The following is a 23,644-nucleotide window of genomic DNA, read 5'->3' as shown; positions in this document are numbered from 1 at the left end:
GTAACTTCACTGGGAAACATTTGTAGGGGGTTATTAGCTCTATTATTACGCTGCACCTTTGAAGTAATGGGGATTTTATTGCTCCCCTCAGGGCAGAGTTGCAAATACCTCGACACTTGGATACGAGTAAGGGATTGAGGCCAGTACTGCGGAGGCATGATATGAACACATATACCCCTTTGACCTCAGTCAGAAGGCTCTTGTGACTTCTATTACATTTTGCCGTGCCTTGTGTCAAACATAGTGTGTTTGGAAAACACAGTTAGAAAAGGTTCTCATCAGAGACTGCTGAGCGTGATTGCCAGAGGACTGCCAGGCCCTGAGCATCTACAGGGGCACAGAAATCTGCTGGCTGTTCACGCTATTGCTAAGTGCAGAATCCAGTTTACTTCTAAAAGTTACAAATTCTGACATAAAGTACTTGAAACATGAATTTCTATAAATCACTGCTCCACTTCAGAGGCTTTTTAGAGCCGTATAGAGATTGCTCATAAACTCGATTTCCCTGGAATGTCCCAAAGCTGTATTTGATGGGAACTAACCCACTTTTTTCTTTGTTTTTCTCATATGTGCCAAGAGGAGTGTCCAGTGGGGACGTACGGGGTGCAGTGTGCTGAGCCCTGCAAGTGTATGAATGGTGGGAAATGCTACCATATTGGTGGTGCCTGTCTCTGTGAAGCAGGATACACTGGAGAGCAGTGTGAAACAAGGCTTTGTCCTGAAGGAATTTATGGTCTCAAGTGTGATAAAAGATGTCCCTGGCACAGGCCCACTACCTGGAGGTAGGCTTTACACCCTTGAACCTGTTCTTCTGTAGAGAAGATAGAAATCTGAAAAGAAAGATTTCCTGATTTTTCTAGTACTTTCATGCAATCTGAAGCAGCGAAGGACTTGTGAGAGAATCTGGTATTCCCTAACTGGATCAGGAAACTCTCAGCCCAAAAGAGCTTCTGAATTACAGTGCTTGCAGCTATATGTGATCTTAATATTCATTGCTGTATTTATTTGGTTGCTTACCCGCCAAATAAATATTATGACAAAGTGGGACCTTTGTCTCTGTTTACCAGGTGGGTAGATCATTACATTGCTCACTGTGTGTAGGCAGGATAGATCATACATCCCTTGCACGTTCTGGTGTGCTGTAAGTGCAAAATAACTGAAATCAGTAGATGTGGTCAGTTGATGGCAGCTCCAGCCAATCCTCGTGCTTGTCAGCCTCTATGCTTCATGAAGGGTTAGATATAGGTATACCTGGGAGGTTCTATTATTTTCCAGGGGTCCAGAGAGCACCAGCAGGTAACAAGCCTCTTATGCAAAGAGTTTTTTCAGAAATGGTTCTTGTTGATTGCCTCTTTTGGTAGATATGCAAGGATTTGAGCTAGAGTGTGTATTGAACCCAGCCCTCTGTTCTCCGTGACCAGGTGAAAGTATCCATTTTTCCCTTGGTACTCAACAGTCAAGAGAAAAGAGAGAGTGAGCACTGGCTGGCTGAGACTAAGGCCACATAAACCCCGTTTCCTCAGTGGGGTACAGCAACAGCGCTGTGACCTGGTATGAGCAGATCCATACGTCCCTGCCACTTCCCATCACAGGTTGGGGGGTTTACAGAAACTTGTCATTCTGAAGATGCAGTTTGCAGGAAGAAGCAAAAAAGGCCTCTGTCTGCCTTTGTCAACATTAGCGCCTTGTTTTGTACAGGAATGTACAAAATGTAGGAATTGTAGCATTTCAGGCTGGTTTTGGCATGTCTTTACTCACGTGACACCTGGTGTAAAAAGAGCACACTGTAGCTACGTACTTTTCTAGAAGGGTTTTTCCTTTTGTCTTGTAAGCTCTTTCTGGTGATCTTCCACCCCTGCTTCACATTTGTAAATAAGACTGTGGGAGGTCATTCTGCATCACTAACTAATTTGGTATAGTTAGGCTGGGATTAGGGTTTTTTCAGGACACGTTCTGGTGGCATTTCTTTTGTCTCTTGCTTTCTCTGAGGGATATGTGCATACATATATATATAGGCTCCCTTTCTTAATGTATAAATCTTACTGCCAATTAGTCTGACTTCATGAAAACCCATCAAAATCCTTCAAAAGTATTACAGCTTCCTACACCTATTTACAGGACAGTGATGTATGTCTTAAAATGCCAGTACTAGTAGTTTTATAAATACGTTCTAATTTAGATCTCAAGAACTGTTCAGTTGTAGATTGTCATTTTTAGTCCTGAATTACTTATCCTTCCATCCCCTCCTGGCAGCTGTCACCCTGTGTCTGGGGAATGCTCCTGCAAGCCTGGCTGGTCGGGGCTCTACTGCAACGAGACGTGTTCTCCAGGAATCTATGGCGAGTCATGTCAGCAGATCCGCAGCTGCCAAAATGGTGCTGACTGCAATAGTGTGACTGGAAAATGCACCTGTGCCCCCGGATTTGAGGTAAATAAGTCTCTCTTTTGCAGTACATTTTCAACTCCATTGGCTTTAGTTGAGTGCCAAGTTCTTCATGGTGCCCGAGTGTCCTTTCTCCACCACAGGAAAAGAAAGGTAACGGTATTTAGGTACATAAATAATACTGGGCATTTTATAAGATTCTGAGGCAAATCTGGGATTGGTTCTCAGCACTGAAGTGAAGGCATTTCAGGAAAGAAAAGACAGTGACTTTGTAAGACAGTGATAAGTAGGAGGATGTGCTTGTGAGGTGTAAATAAAGGGAGGAATGATGGTTTCAATCATTATCTTGCTGCAGAAGCTCCTGATGTTCCATTCAGAGAAAATCTAGAGCAAGACACTTGTTTTTGCGGTTCAGGATGGATTATTCTGCAGCTTTTACATGCATTTGCGGTTACCTGTGCTTTGGATGTTTACAGGGTGACTGTTGTAGGAACAACAACTGTGAAAACTTCAGTCAAATTAATTCCTAAAAATACTGTAGACATCCACGTTCCATGAACCTGCTGTCTTACCGAGATTTGGTTTCGTGAAGGGCTTCCTTATTACTTAAGATACTGTCCATTGATCTAACCAAGTGGTGTTTGCTGTGTGACCTGAGCTCTCCCAACAACTAACAGGAAAGTAATGCTTACTGTGGACTTAAAGAGCATGAAGGAGTCCCTCGCCATGAAATTTCAGATACCTTAGTGACAGCCTGGAACAGGCATGTTCTCTGGCTTTTGTAGCACCTGAGTCAGTCTACAGAATGTACTGGTTCTATTGTCTGAATAGTTTTTAGACTCTGTTTTTGTGTCATTCAGGGTGCTGCTTGTGGTACTGCCTGTCTTCTGGGGACGTATGGAATAAACTGTTCATCTGTATGCAACTGCAAAAACGAAGCCATCTGTTCACCAGTAGATGGTTCTTGTGCCTGCAAAGCAGGTAAGCATCCCTTCAGATTAATTTCCTTTTTCCCTAATCATAAAATGAATTTGAGTTTTGGAAGTAGAGAAGAAGAAAGAAACTTAATAAAAAGCAGACCACACTGAAGGCCATATCACCAGCTGATTTATGCTTCTGCTGCTCTGGGAGGTGAAAACTAGGAAACCATCTGCCCCAAGAAGAGTGCACATGCCTCATGTTTGTGTTCTCAGTGGGCTGGAGGCTGCTGCGGCTTAGTGAATTACTGGTGTTTACCCTGAGGTGTGCCACCACTTCTCTCTTGGTGGCAGTGCTGTCATCTGCTGGATGTACCACAGGCATGCCTGCCATGTGTCTGACAGCAGCCTGTCTGGTCGAAATGCATAGGCGGGTTTCCCTCAGCCTGGGTGTGCATGACCTTTGGCTGCAACCCTTGCCCCTCTCAGCCACACAGAGGCACCGATTTCTTCCTGCCATTTTAGCACTGATGTTAGTATCTACTGGCAATTTATTCTATTTGAATGCTCTTTTCCTCACCAGCTCTCTGAGAAAACCTTGCCTAAGACCCTTCCAAGCCTTTGCGCGCTGTTCCCTGCTTCTGTGAGAAACTTTCTAGGTCTCCCAGTATTCGTGTGACTAGACTGACGCTCCTTGACCTCCCTGCCTGGCTCTCACCTCCCAGCAGTAATTCTGATGGACATTGTACCCCCTCAGAAACTGCACGTCCCTGCCCACCTCTGTCAGGGACTGATTTTTGCCTGAAATGACCCCTAAATGTGAAGTTCTCTATCCAGGGCACGAGGCGGCTTCGTTTCAATCCATGTGTTTTGCACAGTCTATTGATTAGGCTCAGTGCAGAATTACTTTTCCCTTGGCTTGCTGTAAACAAGGTACAAAATTAGAACCTTGGCTTGTGTCACTGCTGATGGTCACGTCAGACTGTCTCCTGCCGTTTCTATTGTATCAGATGGTCACATTTTTAAAAATCTATTTCCATTTCTCTGCCTCCAGCGTGCAGTCTGCAAATCATTGCTACCCAGCATAATCAGCAGTGAAGGGTGCATTTTAGAACCATTTCCCATTACAGTCTTTTTTGCATCTGGAGGGAAGTACAGCAATGATCTAGAAGGTCTTCCATGTATCCTTGGAGAAATGCAACTTAGGCACTGCTGCTATGTTTCCTTCTGTTTTGTGTCTAGGATTTTAGTTTCTAAACTGTATTGCAGAACTCCATCTGTTCAGTACTGGCGGAAGAATGATGACAGCAGCAGCTTGAATGTAGGGAATACGGTCCTTGCTTTTTCAACCCATGCCTTAAACCTTCAGTATCCTCTGGTTCTTGGTAGTGTAATTTCAAGGTGTCTGAGTTTTCCTTGCCGATCTGCCCTGCATTGCTATTGCATGGTGGCACCCATCTGCTAATGTGTGCTGTGCAGAGATGTCAGGAGGTGCCCTTCACCACCCTTGTTCCAACGTGGACGAGTCCTCGTCTGAAACTGCTGCTACTAGCTTGTAGCTAGTGGTACCCTGGGATTGCACATCTCCGAAAGATGCTGCCTGATAGGCAGAGTGAAACACGTCCGCAGAGAGGAATGGGGGAAAACTTGGATTAATTTGTCACTTGAAATTCTTCTTTTTGGCAGGTTGGCATGGTGTAGATTGCTCAATAAATTGTCCCAGAAGTACCTGGGGGCTTGGCTGTAACTTAACTTGCCAGTGCCTTAACGGAGGGGCTTGCAAAGCTCTGGATGGAACCTGTACCTGTGCTCCAGGCTGGAGAGGAGAAAAATGTGAATTCCCTTGCCAGGTAGTTTCATAATTTCACCAGATTTTGCACTGAATTTTGTCGGGGGGATAAGTCTCCAAGGAGGACTGCTCCTGGTAGCCCATACACAACTGGGTTGAAGATTGGGGACACATGACGACAAATCTTTGGGAAGAACTCTGCAGTGCAACACACTGAAGTGCAGAAAACACACAGTTAAGATGCACAGATGAAAAACTCTTCCTGCTTCCATGCTTTAAAGTTGAGCCTCAGACTTTTCTCCAGCTCCTTTAGAATTTGTTGAAAAACACAGACCCAAATTTTTCCCTGTTGGCATCAAATGCTCTCCAGAGTGCTTCTGTTAAAGCAGAAAAAACTATGAGAGGAAAGAATGTGCCAGAAATAGATACTTAACATCAAACAACCTAGTTTTGATTACATTATCTTCTATCTCTGGTACAATATGAACGGAGAAGTTGCCTTCATTCTTAGTCAGCTGTGAGAAGGCACTGCGAAGAGTGCAGTGACAGACAGGTCTTTGCCTTCCTCTTGGGGCTCTGACGCTGTCACCCCGACATTGAGAACTGCAAAGTTAGAAATCATTGCACTGCCATAACATTGCCTCATCAGGTCTGCTACACCTTGCAATTTGTGCTTGGGGAGAGCAATCAAAATATCTAATTTCAAAGGTTTTAAAATGGTAAAAGTCAAAACCGATTTGTTTTATTCCATAACTGTTTTTTATTACATTTTGTAGTCAAAACATGAACTCTTTCTCTGAAAAACTGGCTCCATCTTTTCCAGTGATAGTGTTTGGTTTTCTGGGAAATTCTTAGAAACTCCAGTTTTTAAATAAATTCTCTGCTCTACAGGAGGACTGTGTGGGGCTGGAAGGAGACAGGGGTCAGTTCTGTGGCTGTTTTGTTCCATCTGTGATTCACAGGTATGGAAATGTTGTTGAGTGTGGGATCCACAGGCAAACTGGGAGTAGGAGGGTAGACGGGTCAATCTGAAACCTTGCGCGCCTTCACAGAACCATTCCTCAGGAAGTGGTGAAGAGCTGTAAATATGCAGGGCTGTGCTGGCAGCTCTGGTACGTAAAGCCTTGCGTGCAGGAACCCAGAAAGCTTGGCTCTGGCAGCCAAAAAGAGGATCAGTTGTGCAGAAGCTGTGCTTCCACTTAGGTTTTTCAAACTTGAGAACTCAAGTGTCTCTGCACATATTTTGTTCTGCATGAAAATTGTTGCACTTTTCTGCAAGGTTTCTCTGGCATTTTCCTTGTGGTTTTAGGAAGTATTTGTATTTGGTTATCCATTAGAATTTGTGTTTGGCACTGTTGTCTATGGAGAGCAAGGTAATTTGAAAACATGATGAAACTCTGCAGAAAGGCATGCTATCACAAACCTTTTATCTCCAGGAAGGGATTTGAGTTCTCACCTAAATGTCTATGTAAGTGTTGGGAAAACTCTTCCAGCTTCCATAAGATGGAGTTGACACTCTTAAGTATGCCCCTCTCAGAGGGTTCTGGAGTTTTGTGTCTCCGTGCGATACTGTAGCGTTGCAAGCTTCAGCTTTCCTGTTTGTATTCAAGGGTCAGTAGTCTCTGTGGACTCTCTCCACAGGAGTCCTCACAGAAAGAGAGGGAGGCTGCCACAGCCAGCACTCACCTAACTGAGCCCAGAGTGTTCTTGGCCTTATTGTCGTCCCAAAAGCCGCAGTGCGACCTCCCCTCAGTCACTCAGATACCGCTGGGAAATGGCAAGGCTGCAAAAATAATAAAAGTAATTGGAGTGAATGATGAGAAAATAGTAGTATTGTCATTGTGCCATTGATGACTAGTTTGTGAGACACTAGGGCAGACAAAGCACCAGAGACAGAAAGTATGGTAACGAATGAAGCCAGGTTAAAGTAGGTAGATTCTATGATTTGAAAGTCCGTAGTAAAAGTGTAGCATCTTTTTGTAACAGGTTCTAAAAATGAGCTGGCCGGTGTGATAGAACTATCCTGGGTGGAGATGACGACTTCAGGCGTAGCACAGACCTTGACTGCGTGACCTCAGGTATTGGAAAGGAGACACTGCTTTTAGCTTCAGTGAAATCTTCATCTATGGAAAGGAAAAAGATTTTGCTAGAAAGAGACTTTGTGCGTGATTCTAGAAAAAATGGAGTATCTGTCCTGGAATGATGTCATCACAACAGCGTGTGTAACGGACTAGTTTCAACACGTTGGTGTTGTCAGGACACACTGTATGACATAAAGAGCATAGTTTGCTTTCTGTTCGGTGTCTGGAAATATCCTCCTCCCACGCTTCACACGTCAGAGCAATACTCCTGAGCAATACTTTCATAACACGGTCTCAAATAGCTGCTCTATAAAGTTACACTGCAGAGATAGCATCAGAAGGTAGGATTAAGAAAGGTGTTGTGGAACATATGTATATGCATAATAAGTGGAGCAGCAGGCAAAGGGTTTGTGACAATAGAGGAAGGAACTAAATTCAACAAAGTATGTTAGAATAGCTTGGGTTTTTTTTCTTTTAGGTTTGTTAAAGTAACCATCAGACTTGGTATTTTTTGGTGTTTAGTATTACCTACCAGAACAGCGAGGATCTCTAGGGAGATCGAGCCATGTAACTCGTATCGAGTGTATAATTAAAAGACTGAATCTTGAATGAAATTAAAATACGGGAAAGGTTCCAAGTTAAGTTCTGTGAGTGCTAATTGTGCATTGTGCTAATTGTGCTGCTGTGCAACAGCTATTTCTCTTGATGCGTTACCTAATATTCTAATTTATCAGGAAAAAAATACCAGAAGGGATTAGAGCAGTAAAGGAGGAGATTTTATGGAACGGCCTCTCCCTGTCTGTCTTCCTCGCCCCCCCCTTTTTTTTTCCTCCTTTTTTAAAAGAAACTTGTGCCTTTCGCATAAGAATTAAGTGAATTCCTATTTCTGGTCTCAGGTTCTCTAAAAGTTAGGTGATGTGTAGCTGGCTGTATCATGTCATGAGTACTTAAAGGATCACTGGAAAACATTGGTAAGTTTTTCTCAGTGAAGTAATGGCTATTTGTTTTCCAAGTTAGGAAACAGGTAAGAAGTCAAGGTCTAAGATGACCATACTCCTCTACAGATAAAACTATCCAGTCTATCTTTTTAAATGACTTTTCTTCAAATATGCCTTAGGAGTTGTTTGTGTTGGAGAGGACATACTATGTGTAGTCAAATGTGTATAACATAAAAACTAGAGATGCATTTCACCTGCAACCCAAGTCAGCATGGCCTGACAAGTAACAGAATGTCAGTTAAGTCATGAAGAGCTGGGATATAGCAAACCCTAGAGGAAGACGAGCAAATCTCCATTTGTGAGTGTAAAGCCTTGAACTGCACGAATAATGAGGACGCCATTGCCAGCCTTGTGTGTTTAGAAAGCAGCGCTAATTCAGAGTCAGGAAGTGCTCTGAAGAGTAGTTCACGGCTGTATAGAAAGTGTAGGAAGGAATGACGGTTTGTTCTTTCTGATTCCAGTCTGTTCCCCTGGGATTTATGGACACCGCTGCAGCCAGACATGCCCCCAGTGTGTACACAGCAGTGGTCCCTGCCACCATATTACTGGCTTACGTGACTGCTTACCTGGGTTTACAGGAGCCCTCTGTAACGAAGGTACAAGTTGTAGTAAAGACTCTCTGGGACAGAGAGACCAGGCACTTCAGCAATTTTCCTTCCGTCGCTTGGAAGCCATAAAACCAACAGCAGTTGCTGTTGTAGTGCTTGCAGCGTATAAATTAGGAATCTTAAGCAGGTTTAAACTGTTTGAACATTTGATCCTACAGTATGAAACCCACTGTATTGTTATTTGTATTATTTGTATAATGAGCATGTATAAAGGGCTTCCCAGAATTTCTAATGCCTTACTGAACATTATACTAAGCAGTACCTGTCTTGATCCTAGTATCAAGATTCCTCTTGAAATAAAGAAAAGGTAATCCCATTCTGATTACTAAGGAGTTCTAATTGTGTTTTGTTCCAGTATGTCCCAGTGGCAGATTTGGCAAGAACTGCATTGGAATATGCACGTGCATCAGTAACGGAACGTGCAATCCTATTGATAAATTCTGTCAGTGTTACCCTGGCTGGATTGGTAGTGACTGCTCTCAACGTAAGTATGAAATGTTCCCCTTTCTTTTAACAACAATCAATTCGGGTTTGGCTATTTACATTATCTAGTATTTAGTAAAAAACCCACTGTCCAAGTCAGAAATGAGGACTGTGTGGTATAGGAGGAAGAAATCCGAAAGTTTTCTTCTTCAGTTTATCAGCACTATCAGCAACATAATTGCACTCTGGCTTTTCTAAGAAGTGGGATGGAGAATATGAGAGAAGAGACCAATTTTCAGTCTTTCACTGCCCAAGAAGAGTTGTAGAGGATCTGCAGAGAGCTTCTGGCTGCTTCTTGCAGAAGCCACCCCTGCTTCCCCCCTTCGCCACCAGAACCTTGCCACATAAAAGCACAACGCAGATACCCGTTTTTACTGCCATTCTACCTCACTTGAGGAGTATTGCCTTGGTATGCTAAACCAGTGAAGACTTTGTTACTGACTCAGAGTGCTAGGCCCTAATTTCATTATGTTTCATAGGAGTTCTTTTATTAAATAATTCAGCATTCTCCAGATGCCTTGTCAGGTCTATGAAAATACTGATAATAGGAGAGAAATACCTGAGGCAGAATTCTCACGAGAAATAGATCCAATTCCATGAAGTACCAAAATCCACACGGTCCAAAACACTGTATTCCAAAGTTTCAGTCAACCCATTTCTGTGAATAAAAGAAGCCACACCAGAGCCTGATACGTCAACATTCCAAAGAGACTGTGCTGATTTCCAGGGAGGTGCATTTCCGAATACCATCCCGCATTGGTTTCACGTCACTTATGGTAACTCATTTATGGCTTGGCTAGTCCAGGTTAACTAGCTCTGTACCAGTGCAATGTAGCAGCTGGTGACTTTGGAAAAAAAACTCTTTGCTGTCTAAATTCTGTGAAGTGATTGGCATGCACAACTAAGTATCATAGCAAGATAAATCTTGAGCCGATTCCTGTGGAAGCCAGTAGCAAGAAAGGCGTCTGGTTTTATGGTAAAATAAGTAGGTATTTTGGAGAGTAGAAGAATAGGGGTATTTAGGAGGAGGAGAGACTTTACTCACAAATCAATAACAAGAAAATGGTGCCAGCAATATGAATGGAAGCATCTATTTAGACTATGCTCATGGGCTGTAACAGAGCAAGTTTCTTTGCTTTGTGTACAGGCCTTTTGTTCACATGGAAAATAACGATTCCATTAAATTCTTCTGGAACCAGTAACCTTCTTAAAACTTTTAACCTTTCATCTGTATGGGATTTACATTCCCTCATAGCTGACCACTATTTTCAAACAAAAACAATAACAAAAAGAATCATAAGGCACAACTGAAGCAAAAACAAGAAAAACCAAACTTAGTGTTTATTTTTTTGTCACTACAATGTAGTATATTTCTTAATGAAGTGAAATTTGGGCAAAACCACCACTTTGCAAAAATGCAGCCCACACATAGATGAGTCCTTTTGCATTTAAAGGATTCAGGAATTACTTTTTTTAAAAAATACTATATTCATCAATGCAACCACAGCAGCAAGAGTCCACTTGATAAAGGTACAGTCCTGATCATTTGCACTCTATTTAGGTAATTACCTAGACTCTAACATTAGAAATTAAAGAATTAAGCTTCATATTTAGCCTAAATCTATAGGCTGTGAGATGTGTTTCAACCTTCTCTGTTTGTACTCCTTCAGTTTTGAGGCTTAGAAGACTTATACCTTTGGCTGTGCTGAATGTAACTGCTTGCAGATTAAAAAATAATGAAAAGAGGAAAGTTACTTGGCTTTCTGCGTGGAGAAAGCTGGTATGAGTGTCCTAGTTACTGAGGATCAAGTTTGAATTGCTGGCTTTTTCGACACTTCCAATGTTTTTCAACACTTTTTATGTAGAGTAAAAGAAGTCCTTAGTTAGAGAAAACCCAACCTGTGGCGATTTGCTCAGAATGGAGTAGCCCAAGAAATGGCTTTAAAAGCAAAACAACAAACACCAAGTGAAGCAGTGCTTCTATGTGAATGTAAGCAGCTCTGTTTGTGGATATCACTGATCTTTGTCATTTGGGATCAATTAATGAATTGCTGTGGGTTGTTTTAGCTTGCCCACCTTCCCACTGGGGACCGAACTGCATCCACACGTGCAATTGCCATAATGGAGCTTACTGCAGTGCCTACAATGGGGAGTGCAAATGTACCCCAGGATGGACTGGCCTTTACTGTACACAGAGTAAGTGACTTTTGTCATCCATTCTTGGTCTATAAACGAGTGGCAGAACTTTCCTTTGGTGTTTTCACATTTCAGTCGTTGATGTCTTCCCACGCTGCTAAGCATTTTTGGCCCAGAAGATGTAACACGTTACCTCCGCGGTAGCAGGGGAGGCAGCTGCATAAGCACTGGCAGAGTGCTGGCAACTACATTTGAACTCCTCTTTAGCCTTGCTTTAGAGGAAGACAACTTTTGGCTGCAGCTGGGCATCCCTGTGGAAGAGTCTATCATGTGCACACACAGAATGAATGACTCTGACATTCAGATGCTCCCCCTGCGGATGTGCAGTACTGGCTGTAGTCCATTAATATACTTACCCAGGATGTTTGCATTTTAGTTCTGGAGCAGTTGCTTCACTCCAGTTCTCTTCCCGCTCCTTCTATTGCAGGATGTCCCCTGGGTTTTTACGGGAAGGACTGTGCATTGCTATGCCAGTGTCAGAACGGAGCTGACTGCGACCACATCAGTGGGCAGTGCACCTGCCGCACGGGCTTCATGGGGAAGCACTGTGAGCAAAGTGAGTAGGAATGGCAAGTGTTGGTGCCTAAGAGCAATTACTCAACCCTCAGGGGAGCCTCTGTTTTGGCCAGTGTTTTGATACATCCTCTTTGCTTCAGGGGGAGTCTTAATGGGGTAGATGCTTCAGGAGTTGGACCTGGGCTTTTTCCAGAGAAAACCTGCAGAATTGGTTATGAAGACCTTATCTCTTGCTGTCTTCCCACATCGGCACACATGTCATATGACGTGACACCAGCCAGATGTCTGGCTCCGCTCATACGACTGCATGGGTTTTGAAGCACGGGGCTCTGAGTAGCCTGGGAGACCTGACAGTCTGGTGGAGAAGGACAATTGGTTCCTGTTTTGCCTGTTTCTTCATTGTCTTTTACCCTTTTCTTCTTTTTCGGTTTTCGTTCCTTCCTAATTTCACGGCCTTAGTGGCAGGCCCAGTACAAGTAAAGCCAAATCCCAAGTAGAGACAATTCCCTTCTCCTTTTCCCTCTTCCCTTCTCATAGTCTCCCAGATACACAGAGATCCTCTCGAAGCAAATCTTGTCCGTAGGGGTCTGCCACTGGTGACACATTGCCATCTGCTGGCCGTGGACAGACAGAGTTTAGGGCTAGGAACAAAGGGTAGCGTCCGTGGTGCTGCAGATCAGTAATCCCGATACAGTTAAGAAGCTCCATCTGAAGGCTCGAGTCTGAAACAAGTGAAGGCAAAGAGCAAACCTGGGAGTGACGCAACGGGTACGTGAAACTTCAGGCACTGCTGTCTTCTGCCCACAGCTGTTAAGGCAGGCAGCAGGTGAAGAAGGTGGCAGAAAGAGTTTTCAGAGCCAAGAAAGAGCTGTCAGCAAAGGTGGGGGTGCTCTTGAGGCACTAGAGAGTGTTGCTATGAACTTGGTGGTTAAAATTCTCTGTAATTGGGACAGTGACTGCAGAGGCAAAAGAGAGCAAGGAACCTCAGGAGAGAAGTAAGTTAGCAAGTAACATGCTCTTGCTTCAAGTGACCTGTCAGTTCCTGCTCTGTGTCCCTAAATCCGTCAAATGAATGGCAATTTCCTAGGTAGCTCTTTCCAGAAACTCTCCCATTAGGTTTTGGAATGAGTGCAGAGCTGTCAAAAACTTCTCCTCAGAAAGAAATGCCATGCTATTGATAGTTGTTGATTTTCTTTTCTTTTCAGAAGCCATCCCTCACAGTACCGGTGGAAATTCCAACAGTCACTATTTCTCTAACCCCAGTTATCATACTCTGACTCAGTGCGCTACCCCACCTCATGTCAACAACATGGACAGACTGACCCTGGCAAAGGTAGAGCATCAAAATCTCAGTGCTCCTCTGTCAATTAGCTTCTAGTTTATTTCATTTGGTTCCATCATGTTTCAGGTTTGGTTTCTTTTTGTTGTGGGTTGACCCTGGCTGGAGGTCAGGTGCCCAGCAAAGCCGCTCTATAACTCCCCTCCACAGCTGGACAGGGGAGAGAAGATATAACCAAAAGCTTATGAGTTGAGATAAGAGCAGGGAGAGATCATTCCGCAGGTAACATCATGGGCAAAGCATCTAATTTCCTACCAAATCAAAAGAGAGTGAGATAATGAGGTATAAAACCAAATCTTCAAACACCTCCCCTCACCCCTCCCTTCTTCCTGGCCTCAACTTTATTCACAAATTCTCTGCCACCTACCCCCGAGCGGCACGGGACGGGGGCAGAATGGGGATTGTGGCCAGTTAATCACACATTGTCTTTGCCGCTCCTTCCTCTTCAGGCAGAGGACTCCTCACATGCTTCCCCCGCTCCAGTGTGGGGTCTTTCCCACATCAGACAATCCTCCATGAACTTCTCCAACATGAATCCTTACCATGGGGGCTACAGCTCTTCACCAACTGCCCCAGTGTGGCTTACATGTGGCTCAGACCTCCAGGGACAGACTGCTCCAGCCTGCTTCCCCACAGAGCCACAGCTTGCCCCAGGCAAACCTGCTGCGGTGTGGGCTCCTCTGTCCACGGGCTGCAGGTCCTGCCAGGAGCTTGCTGTAATGCAGGCTTCCCATGAGGTCACTGCCTCCTTCAGGTGTGTCCACCCGCTCCAGCATGGAGCTGCAGCTGGGATCTCTACTCGGCATCATCTTCCTCCTGGGCTGCAGCAGGACTGCCTGCTTCACCATGGTCTTCTCCATGGGCTGCTGGGGAGTCTCCCCTCTGGTGCCTGGAGCGCTTCCTCCCCCTCCTTCTTCCCTGGCCTTGGTGTCTGCAGAGTTTCTTCATCTTCTCACTCCCTTCTCTGGCAGCAAGAAGTGTCTGCCTGTGGGTTTTTTTCCTTCTGAAACATCCTATCACAGAGGTGCTGCCACCATCGCTGATGGGCTCGTCACTGGCCAGCGGTGGGTCCATCCTTGAGCCGTCGGGTATTTACTCTGTCAGACGTAGGGGAAGCTTCTAGGAGCTTCTTGCAGAAGCCACCCCTGGCCCCCCACCGCTACCAAAACCTGGCCACGCAAACCCAAACCACTTTGCCTGATTAGCACCTGGAAATCCTGTAACTTCCCATCAGTTTCAGTTTCTGTTATCTGTCTTCCTTTGAATTAGGCCAAAACCAATCAGCTGTTTGTGAACCTTAAAAACGTGGAACCTGGAAAACGAGGAACTGTCATGGACTACGCGGGAACATTGCCTGCAGACTGGAAACATGGTGGCTACCTCAACGAGCTTGGTAAGAAGGAAGAAGGAGGAGGAGGAGAGGGTGAATGGTATTTACTGTGTTTGGGATAGAGAGGGAAGCAGGGAATTTTTCCTGGTTCTCCGCTCAGGGTAATGCCAAGGTGGTCTGGCTGTGCGTGAGGTTCAGGGTTATGGGTTCGACCTTTCTTCAAGGAGACAAAAAAGTGACTCCTTGTGAGGAGCGGTGAATCCACCTGATGCCCAGTGCAGACATGATATGCAAAACTCTCATCATATTGTCATACAACTATTTTCATACTAATTACTTTCATAAATCAATGGGTGTTGTAAATAAGGATCTGCTTTGGCAAAATTACTTTGATTAAATAGGTGTGGGGTTGCATGAATCCTTTTTTGAAATCCCCACCACACAGAATCAAGGCTTTTTGAAGTAGTTTCTCATCATCTGGGCTGCTGCAGATGTAAATTGTAGCAGCATCTTCCCAGCTAAGCCTCCTGTCTGCTAAAACACAGCACATTGTCCATCAAAAGAAAATTCCTGAGAAGGGGTGAGAATTTCTGTATCCTGTTGTCGCTTCATCCTTTCCCAATCTCAAGCATCCCAAAGGCTGGATCACACTCCTCATGTCTCTGCCCAGTGAAAGCCTTAGAAGGGACTCTGAGTGCCATTAATCTTTAGATGATTTAATTACCTTCATTTCTAGTCCTTCTCACTGTCAGGTTCTGGGGATCAGGTGCAGCATCAGAAGCAGTCTGCAGCAGGATTTTTCCCTGCCCATCCCCAGCCTTGGTCTAACAACAGCTCCGCCCGAGACCCGGGGTTTTTAAGAAAACAGTTTAACGCTCAGAGTTCAGCTTTACATTTTCTTAGAGCAGACGTACCAGCACTTGGGACTTCTGAGAGATCCCGGCTGTGGCTACCCCACTGCATGGGGAGATTCTGGAAGACTGGAGGAATGCTGATGTTATGCCTGGTTTCTAGAAGGTGCAGTGGGATTGCTTGGGTAGCTCTAGGCTTGTGACCTGGGTGTCAGGCTTGGCAAAAACAGCAGGACAGCTGACATGAGACCTAGTAAATAAAGATGGAGTAGGAATAAATTTAGTTGGTTTAGGTCTTCTCAAATAACCTAATTTTGTTCTTGGAAACTGTGTATTTTGTTTAGAGAGAGACTGTCTAGAGAAAGTTCCTTTAGACTGCTGTAATGCTTGTAACAGAGTACCATGATGCAATCTTGGTTGCAGTGACCATGAAATGTTGGAGTTCTAGATCCTCAGGGAAGTAAGGAGGGTGCACAGCAAGCTCACTACCCTGGACTGCAGCAGAACATACTTCGGCCTCTTCAGGGACCTGCTCAGTAGAGTACCATGGAACGAAGCCCTGGAAGGACCAGGGGCCCAAGACAGCTGGTTAGTATTCAAGGACTGCCTCCTTCAAGCTCTGGAGAGATGCAGCCCAACAAATGCACCAGGAGACCTGCCTGGATGAACAAGGCGCTCCTGGGCAAACTCAGACAGGGAAAGGAAGCCTACAGAGGGTAGAAGCATGGGCAGGTAGTCTAGGGGGAATAACGAGAAACTGTTCCAACAGCCAGGGACCAGGTTAAGAAAGCTAAAGTGCTGACAGAATTAAATCTGACCTGAGACATCAAGGGCAACATCAAAAGCTTCTATAGCTCCATCAGTGACAAAATGAGGGTGAGAGGAAAAATTGGCCTTGTCTCCAGAAGGAAACAGAAGACGCAGTTACCCAGGATCTGGAGAAGGCTGAGGTACTTCATGACTTTTTGCCTCAGTCTTTCTGGCAAGTGCTCAAGCCACAGTGCCCAAGGCACAGAAAGTGAAAGCACGTGACGGCAAGAGAAGCTTTGCTGCTAAACAGTCACATTACAAGAGTGAGAAATGTCACACTGAAAAGGGAGCAACTTGGTACCAGTTTACTAAAGTGCAAAACGATGCACAAGGTGTGTAGCTGACTTTAAATGAGGTAGTAAGTAGAAACCTAAGGTTTTCCATAATGTAGGTGTACTAATGGTGGTCATGGAGAAACACCATGAACCTCAAGGTTTTTTAAAAGGCTTAAAGGCTTTTAAGCAAAGATTTTAATCACAACACAGTCACGCATAAAGTTTGTCCTTATTTTGATGTACTCAGAGAAGTCACATAAATTTTAATTGGAGATGCACATGCAGATTAGGGGAAAGAAGATTTCAGTGCATTCATACTTTCTGCTGAGACAATCTGCAAAGCTGAGTTCATATTGAAGGGAATACAGAATAAAACAAACTCCAAAGTGGCCAAGGTGTCAGTTAAGATCTATTGGATTCTCCAAGTACCGTGACCATGACTGAATTTGTTTCATTACATAGGTATCCATCTAATGATCCTTATACTGAAGCTCTGAAGTCCAGACTGAAGAATACACAGCTCATTTGGACAGAAATTTTGACAGAAAGATGCCTGTTTCCTAATTGCTGCCCAGAAAATCGTGTGGTTTGGTAGGCTTGTACTAGTGCTAAAGCACAGAACTTCCCAGTTTTAGCCCACAAGGTTTCACTTTGGTGTGACTGAACTGTAATACATCCTTAAAGAAAAGCTATCAAGTGTGCCTGGCTTTTTTTCTTCGCTGTAACAAAAAGGTGTTTTGTTGTGAAAATGTTTCTGTTTTCCAAAGATGACTGCTGTTGGTCCTTCTGCCCTTCACTACCATTTATTTCACCTCATGTACCTGTAGGCTGATGGAATAAAGTTTCTAATGAAAGATGTGAATGCTGTGACGTTTTTTCCTTTCCCTTTCTTTTGCTGAGGGTGGGTCTAGAAATAGCGCAGGAACTATAAAACATGTTACACTTACCCATGCTGGACAACCAAGTCATGTATTTGATGGCATACAAGTCTCTCTCTTAGAGACAGCAAGTAGTTCCTGAGATGCTTTGTCATAAATTGTGGTGGTTTGGCCCTGGCTGGAGGCCAGACGCCCACCAAAGCTGCTCTATCACTTCAGACTTTGGTCATGATTTCACTCCCTTCTTCCCCCGCACTGCGGCACAGGGAGGGGCTTGCTCTAACGTGGGTCACAGCATCTCCTCTATGTCTCCACCTGCTTCATCTAGCGTGGAGCCTCTCCAGGGGCTGCAGGTGGGGTCTCAGCCTTTTCCATGGGCTCTGGGGGGACACCCGCTCCACCATGGCTTTCTCCACAGGCTGCAGGGGCATCATTCTCTCCAGCAGCAGGGCGAGGCCTCCTCTCCCGCCCTCCCCGGCCTTGCTGCCTGCACAGCTCCTTACATCTTCTCACTCCCCTCTTTGGTGGGAAAATGCACCTGCCTGCGTTTTTATTCTCCTAAATGTGATTCCCTGATGCGCTGTGACATTGGACGATTGGCTCGGCCTTGTTCAGCAGCAACTCTGGCCTTGAATTAGCCCATGTTTACTCTCTCGGGCCTGCAGAGAGCTTCTGGCTGCTTCTTGCAGCAGCCATTTTCTGCAGCCCCCCGCCCCCTTTTCCACCAGGACCCAGCCACGCAAAACTCTGACAGAAATCAAGGCTGATTTTGAGCTCCTGAACTTCTGTGATGTTCTGCCTGTTCCTAGACGAGCCACGTCCAGAAGTAGGGAAATTCTTCCAAGCCAGTCTCTTGAATACTTTAACCTTTACCCTTGAGAAAGATGGGAAGTTGACTTCACAAAAGCAAGATATTTTCCCTTTAATAAATTAATAATAATAACAACAATGATCGCCTTGGATTAATGACTAAGGAGCCAGTAACAACGTACAAACGCAGCATAAAGGGGCAAAGCATATGGCAGTTTCTCCTTTGTAACTCTGATCTCCAACGATTCATTTCAAACACTGGTTACAGGCAGATGTGTGGGAAATTGTTATTTATTTTAGTTCTACTTATTTATTGCTTTAAATATTATTCCAATTTAGTTAGAGTTTGATCAAGGATGAGATTTGGCATAATGGAAGGAGAGAAAGGCAGGAGAAAACCCACAAGAGTGAGCCAAGTGCTTCGGGCTTGTTCCTCAGGGCTCAGTTCTAGGGCTAGTTCCAGTCAATCCTTTTATCAGTGATCCGGGGGCAGAGGTTGGATGCACCGTTAGCAAGTTTACTGATGCTACTAAACCGGCAGCCACTGTTAAGTCTCTTGAGCAAGAACAGGCCTTGCAGTGGGCTGTAGATACACTGGAGCATGGGGCAGTCATCAAGGGCATGAAATTTAACAAGACAAACTGTTGGCTTCTGCACCTTGGGTGGCTGGGTGCCAGGCACAAGTATAAATTCACAGAATAACAGAATATGCTGAGTGGGAAGAGATGCACAAGGATCATCAAGTGCAACGCTTGGCTCCACACATGGCCGGCCAAGCCAGAGCATGTGAGTGAGCGCTCAAAGCTGTGTCAAGGCAGGTTCAGACTTGAGCTCAGGATCAATTTCTGTATCAAGAGGGTGATCAAACACTGCAACAGCCTTCCTCAAGGGATGGCCCATGCCCCGTGCCCATCCGTTTCAGAGGCATTTGGACAATGCCCTTAACAACAGGCTTGAACTTTTGGTCAGCCCTGGAGTGGTCGGGCAGTCGGACTAGAAGATTGTTGGAGTTCCTTCCACCAGGGACAGTTCTGTTCTGTTGTGTTTTATTGTCCGTCAAGGTTTGTGAAAGCCAGAAGACCACCAAAAAGTAGTCATCTGACATGGCAGCTTCTGGAAGCTGCCTGAGTGCCATGTTTACTGGTCACCAACGGACAAGCGTGACGTCACCCAGCCCTGTAACCCAGCACACAGGGGTGCCCAACGGCCTCAAGCGCAGACTCCAGCTGAGCAGCCAGCGAGGCTGGAGTGCTGAGCGAGGCTTGGTGCTGCTGCCTTATCCAGGACGGTTTTCCAGTGCGGTATCCCAGAGATACTGAAGGGTGTGTCCAGGGCACACGCGGCGCATCTTCGAGCGCAGCTTCCAGCTGCTGCAGCGCCATTTGGAGGAAGCAGTTCACCACCCGCAGCTCCTCCCAGCCCACCGCAGCCAGAACAGCATGGCCACGGAGGTGGAACACCGCTGTCCAGTCTGCCTGGACAGCATTGACAACGCCGCCTTCGTGATGCCATGCCTCCACCAGTTCTGCTACGCCTGCATCCTGCGGTGGGCTAACAGCAAACCTGAGTGCCCCCTCTGCAAGAGGGGAGTACAATCCATCTTGCACTCGGTGCGGGCAGACCATGAATTTGAAGAGGTCCACATCAGACCACCACAAGAGGACTCAACATGGCCTGCCATACCTGCAGCTGGAGGAGCGCCCGCACACCCGGGGACCGACAGCCCCCCTCGCCCGCTAGCTGCCCAGCCGCCGGCGGTGGAGACGGTGCCCAGGGCTACAGTGGGTGGCCTGCAGCCAGACACCTGGGCATCTCTCTTTGATGAGCACCCAGCCCTCCTCCAACGCTTTCTGCCGTGGCTACAACAACACCTGAGGGCCACATTTCAACGGCAGCCTTCCACAGCAGATGTGTTGGAGGACCTCATCCGGGCCGTCCTGGGCTTATACGGGCTGGATGAAGACGTGCTGGTCCGGCTGCTGCAGCCCAGCCTGCAGGAGCGCGCAGTGTCGTTCGTGCGCCGGCTCATCAGTGTCGCCGTGCGGCGCTGCCGCAGGGAGGCCCGACGTCTCCTGGGCCTGGAGGATGGCCCTGCAGCCGAGGCGCGGGAGGGCAGGCCCACCTCTGCCCCCCATCCTGCTGCCTCCAGAGCCGGCTCTCCTGCCCCTGGACCAGCCCCCTCCAGCAGCCCAGCTGGGGCTCGGGAAGAGGAGCGCCCCAGCACCTCGGCCGCTGCTCTTGCTGGGCATCCCACCAGCCCACACCACGCCCCCTCTCCCATCCACGGGGAGCGTGAAGAGCCGGCGGCGGGTCTGGGGCAGGCTGTGGCAGGTCCCTCCAGTGCCAGCCAGGGCAGGGACCGTGCCCCTGGGAGACCAAGACGAGCAGCAAAGAGGAGGGCCAGCGGCTCCCAGGACTCTTCCCAGCCCCCCAAGAGGCCACCCTCCCAGGAAAACTAGACCTGGGCCCAGGAGCTGCCAACACCAGAGCCGGTCCAGCAGCTGGGGCACACCCCCATCACTCGCCACCCCAGCGCTGTCCACCACCTTCACTGGACCCAGGAAGTGCACTGGCAGCAGCAGAGGTGAGTTGTGGGGGAAACCCTGGGCAGCTGGGAGGGTTGCCTGGTGCTTTGTAAAGGCTGTAAAACTGAAGTAAATGTTTTCTCTCCGGCTGGCAGAGGATGAAGGCACGAGGGTTACGGGTAGCTGGGCAGCTGCCGACTTGCGCAGCCTGAGGCGGCACGCAGCGGGCCGGGAGGGGGGTGGGGGGCAGGTTGCGGGACCGGCACCCCCACGTGACGCGAGGTCCGCTGCGAGCGTGGCGGGGGAGCTGTGCTGCTCCTGCGGCCGAGCCCGAAGGAGCCTTTTCCTGGGAGGCGGGGCCACCCGGAGGTGCTCGGGGCCGCGGCCTTCTGGCTGGGCCAGAATGTCTGGGCGGTGCGCAGCGGGAGGAGGCGGTGGGCTCTGGAGGATGGGCTCGGTGAGGCCCCGTGTCGCGGCGGGAGGAGGGCACGCCTTGGCACCCGTCGTCCGCGGCGGCGGCGGGGAGGGAGCGTCTGGAAGGCTTTGGGCGGGTGAGGCTGGGCGGTGGGCGGCATCCCGGAGCGAGCGGTGGGTGTCCCCCGGTCCCGGGTGCCGTCTGGGGCCGTTGGGGCCCTGTAGGCAGGTCCGGATGTTAAGACGCGGGCCTGGGGGCAGCGCGGGAGGTTGTGCCAGGTGGGGCGGAGGGTCGCTGAGGTCTTTGCCGGGCTGTGTGTGTGAGGAATGTCGGCGGGGTCCGCCCCGGGACGAGCTCCGGCAGCCGTCCCGTCGGGGCGACTTTCCCCCCTTGGGCAGCACACCTGCGACTGCACGGTGTCTGCCCCTCACCAGACTGATTCTGGTGTAGGCAGTCTGTCTTGTTGCCCTTACTCTGAACCGTCTTGTCCTAAAGAAAGGCTGCACTGGCCCCAGTGCTCCTTGCTGGCAGGCTCTGGGGCTTCTTGCAGCGTTACGGTTGTGGGTTGTGAGGCAGATGAAGCTACAGAGCAAGACCCCTTGCGGCCTCAGTGATGACTGGCAGTGGTATTGGAAACCACCAGCACTTCACGGAACTTCCAGCTCCTGATAGCTTGCTAGGTCCTGTATAGTGATCTGCTCCTGCGAGTCACCCTTCCTGGTGACCAGGCTTTCTCCCGGCACTGGGTAGTGTTCAGATGCCTGCTCTCAGTGCCCTGTGCTCCAGCGTTGCAGCTCAAGCTGGAAGTGCTAGATCCCTTGTGGTTTTAGCTGGAATTAGCATGATTGGCAGTAGAAATCCTTACCCTTGGGGATCTCTTAGCATAGGATAGAAGTGATGCTTCAGGAAGTCTGTTTCTGGAGGATACCTTGTTGCAGTGCTTTGCCCTTTCTAGTTCGTTTATAGTGCCGTGAAAAACAAACGTTTCTTTTGGGCAAAATCGTCTGCAAGTGCTGGAGCTGTTGCATCATGACATTTACCCTACGTCAGTTGGTACAAACTGGTTGAATGCATGTGGTTCTGTGTAGCTGTGTCTTTGGGTTTACGTAGTCCCATGTAGATAACACTGTATACTAGACCAACAGTTCTCTGTGGTCATCAGTGGCTTGTGGAGCTATGTAAGCCCTCTATGATTTCAAAATAACAACAGCAAGGGTGTGCAACGAATCCCAAAGGTTGACAATGGCACTAAGAATGTGGGAAACAAAATAATTCTCAGGCACTAGGAAACTCTTAGAAAAACTGCCTGGGTTTTGTGCTATCTGTGCACTACAGTAACTGTCTGCAGAAGTCGTAGGATGAGGCTAAACCATTCTGTCATGCCTGGTGTTTCAAGCTATTGGTACAGCATTAGGTCTGAGGCAAAGTGGTTTCTGCTTGGTAAACATTTCCTTTTTTTTTTCTTTTTTAATGTGGGAGTTGTGATTAACATTATGCTGTGACTATTCAGCAGGTGTTAGAACAAGTCGTTTGACCCAAGGTGATTACATTGGAGATCCCTCCGTGCCCTTGCTTTGGCTAGAGCGAGGCTTTGCGTGTCCCCTGGGATCTGGCTGTATTGACCAGGCCCCAGTCTGAAGGAAGTTTTGTCCCTGCCTGTCTGAAATGGAATAAAGTAGGGTGAGGGACTTTTCAGATGAAACTTTGATATAGGAACAGCTCAGCTCTGTTGTTTTGGGGTGTTTTCTGAAGTGTTGTCTTTTTATTTTGTGTCAGCTTCACTCTGTCTTTAACAACTGAAGGTTTTCCTTTTGTCTTCTCTCCTGTTGACTCCAAGTATGTGCCTAGGAATCTCTCTATCAGGTAATGCAACCTGGGATGCAATATCTTATTTAGAGAGGTTTTTGTGCTGGGAATGGCTGAAAGCAATCGATTTGTTTAGTTAAATAAATAAATAAATGACAGCTCACTCTTCTGGACAGTTGTTGACTTGTGCTTAGATATTAACAATGTATGTAATCAGTATTGCTCCACACAATTAGAATAGTCAATATTACGCTTACAGGCAAGAATAGCATTTTAATGGCATTTGAATTTAGTATTCCAACTGTTTGTTTTGTTTGAGGCTCTGCTTAGAGACCAGTTTTTCCTCCTGGGGTTATGAAGTATATTGGGGGGACAGGACTTTATTAGCAGGAGCATCTACTGCACTACAAGCAGCAGTTATTTAAGGGTGACTGAAAAGAGTTCCTTTTTCTAAACTCTGACATACCACCACGTTCTAGATAATGTGTTTTTCCATGTGGAATTTGGTCATCTGCATTTGTAGGTTATAGTTGGCTGTGAATTTCTATATTTTGGAGTCACAACCTGAAAAATGCATTTGAAGTATGGTCATGTTGTCCAGATTATTGCAAAATATTAGCGGAAACGTAACGAC

The 23,644-nt window shown here is 46.9% G+C and overlaps 1 protein-coding gene across 1 annotated transcript in view; it reads left to right on the top strand.

Annotated features, from left to right (window-relative positions):
- Nucleotides 1-567: 567 nt before the first annotated feature.
- Nucleotides 568-23,644, top strand: part of LOC311203691 (uncharacterized protein) — a gene marked incomplete at its 5' end in the record, with an annotated part of 53,551 nt that continues 30,474 nt past the window's right edge. The window contains 11 exons of the mRNA XM_084278447.1: nt 568-782; nt 2,254-2,428; nt 3,244-3,364; nt 4,987-5,150; nt 6,399-6,462; nt 8,630-8,764; nt 9,132-9,260; nt 11,327-11,455; nt 11,883-12,011; nt 13,177-13,304; nt 14,580-14,703. Of these exons, the coding sequence (XP_084134573.1) occupies nt 568-782; nt 2,254-2,428; nt 3,244-3,364; nt 4,987-5,150; nt 6,399-6,462; nt 8,630-8,764; nt 9,132-9,260; nt 11,327-11,455; nt 11,883-12,011; nt 13,177-13,304; nt 14,580-14,703 (1,513 nt within the window). The remainder of the gene's footprint in view (nt 783-2,253; nt 2,429-3,243; nt 3,365-4,986; nt 5,151-6,398; nt 6,463-8,629; nt 8,765-9,131; nt 9,261-11,326; nt 11,456-11,882; nt 12,012-13,176; nt 13,305-14,579; nt 14,704-23,644) is intronic.

Source organism: Gallinula chloropus (genome assembly GCF_964237585.1).
Source record: "Gallinula chloropus genome assembly, chromosome: Z".
Lineage (NCBI taxonomy): Eukaryota > Metazoa > Chordata > Aves > Gruiformes > Rallidae > Gallinula > Gallinula chloropus.
Note: the sequence above shows the minus strand (reverse complement) of the source record. Positions and strands in the feature narration are given on the sequence as shown.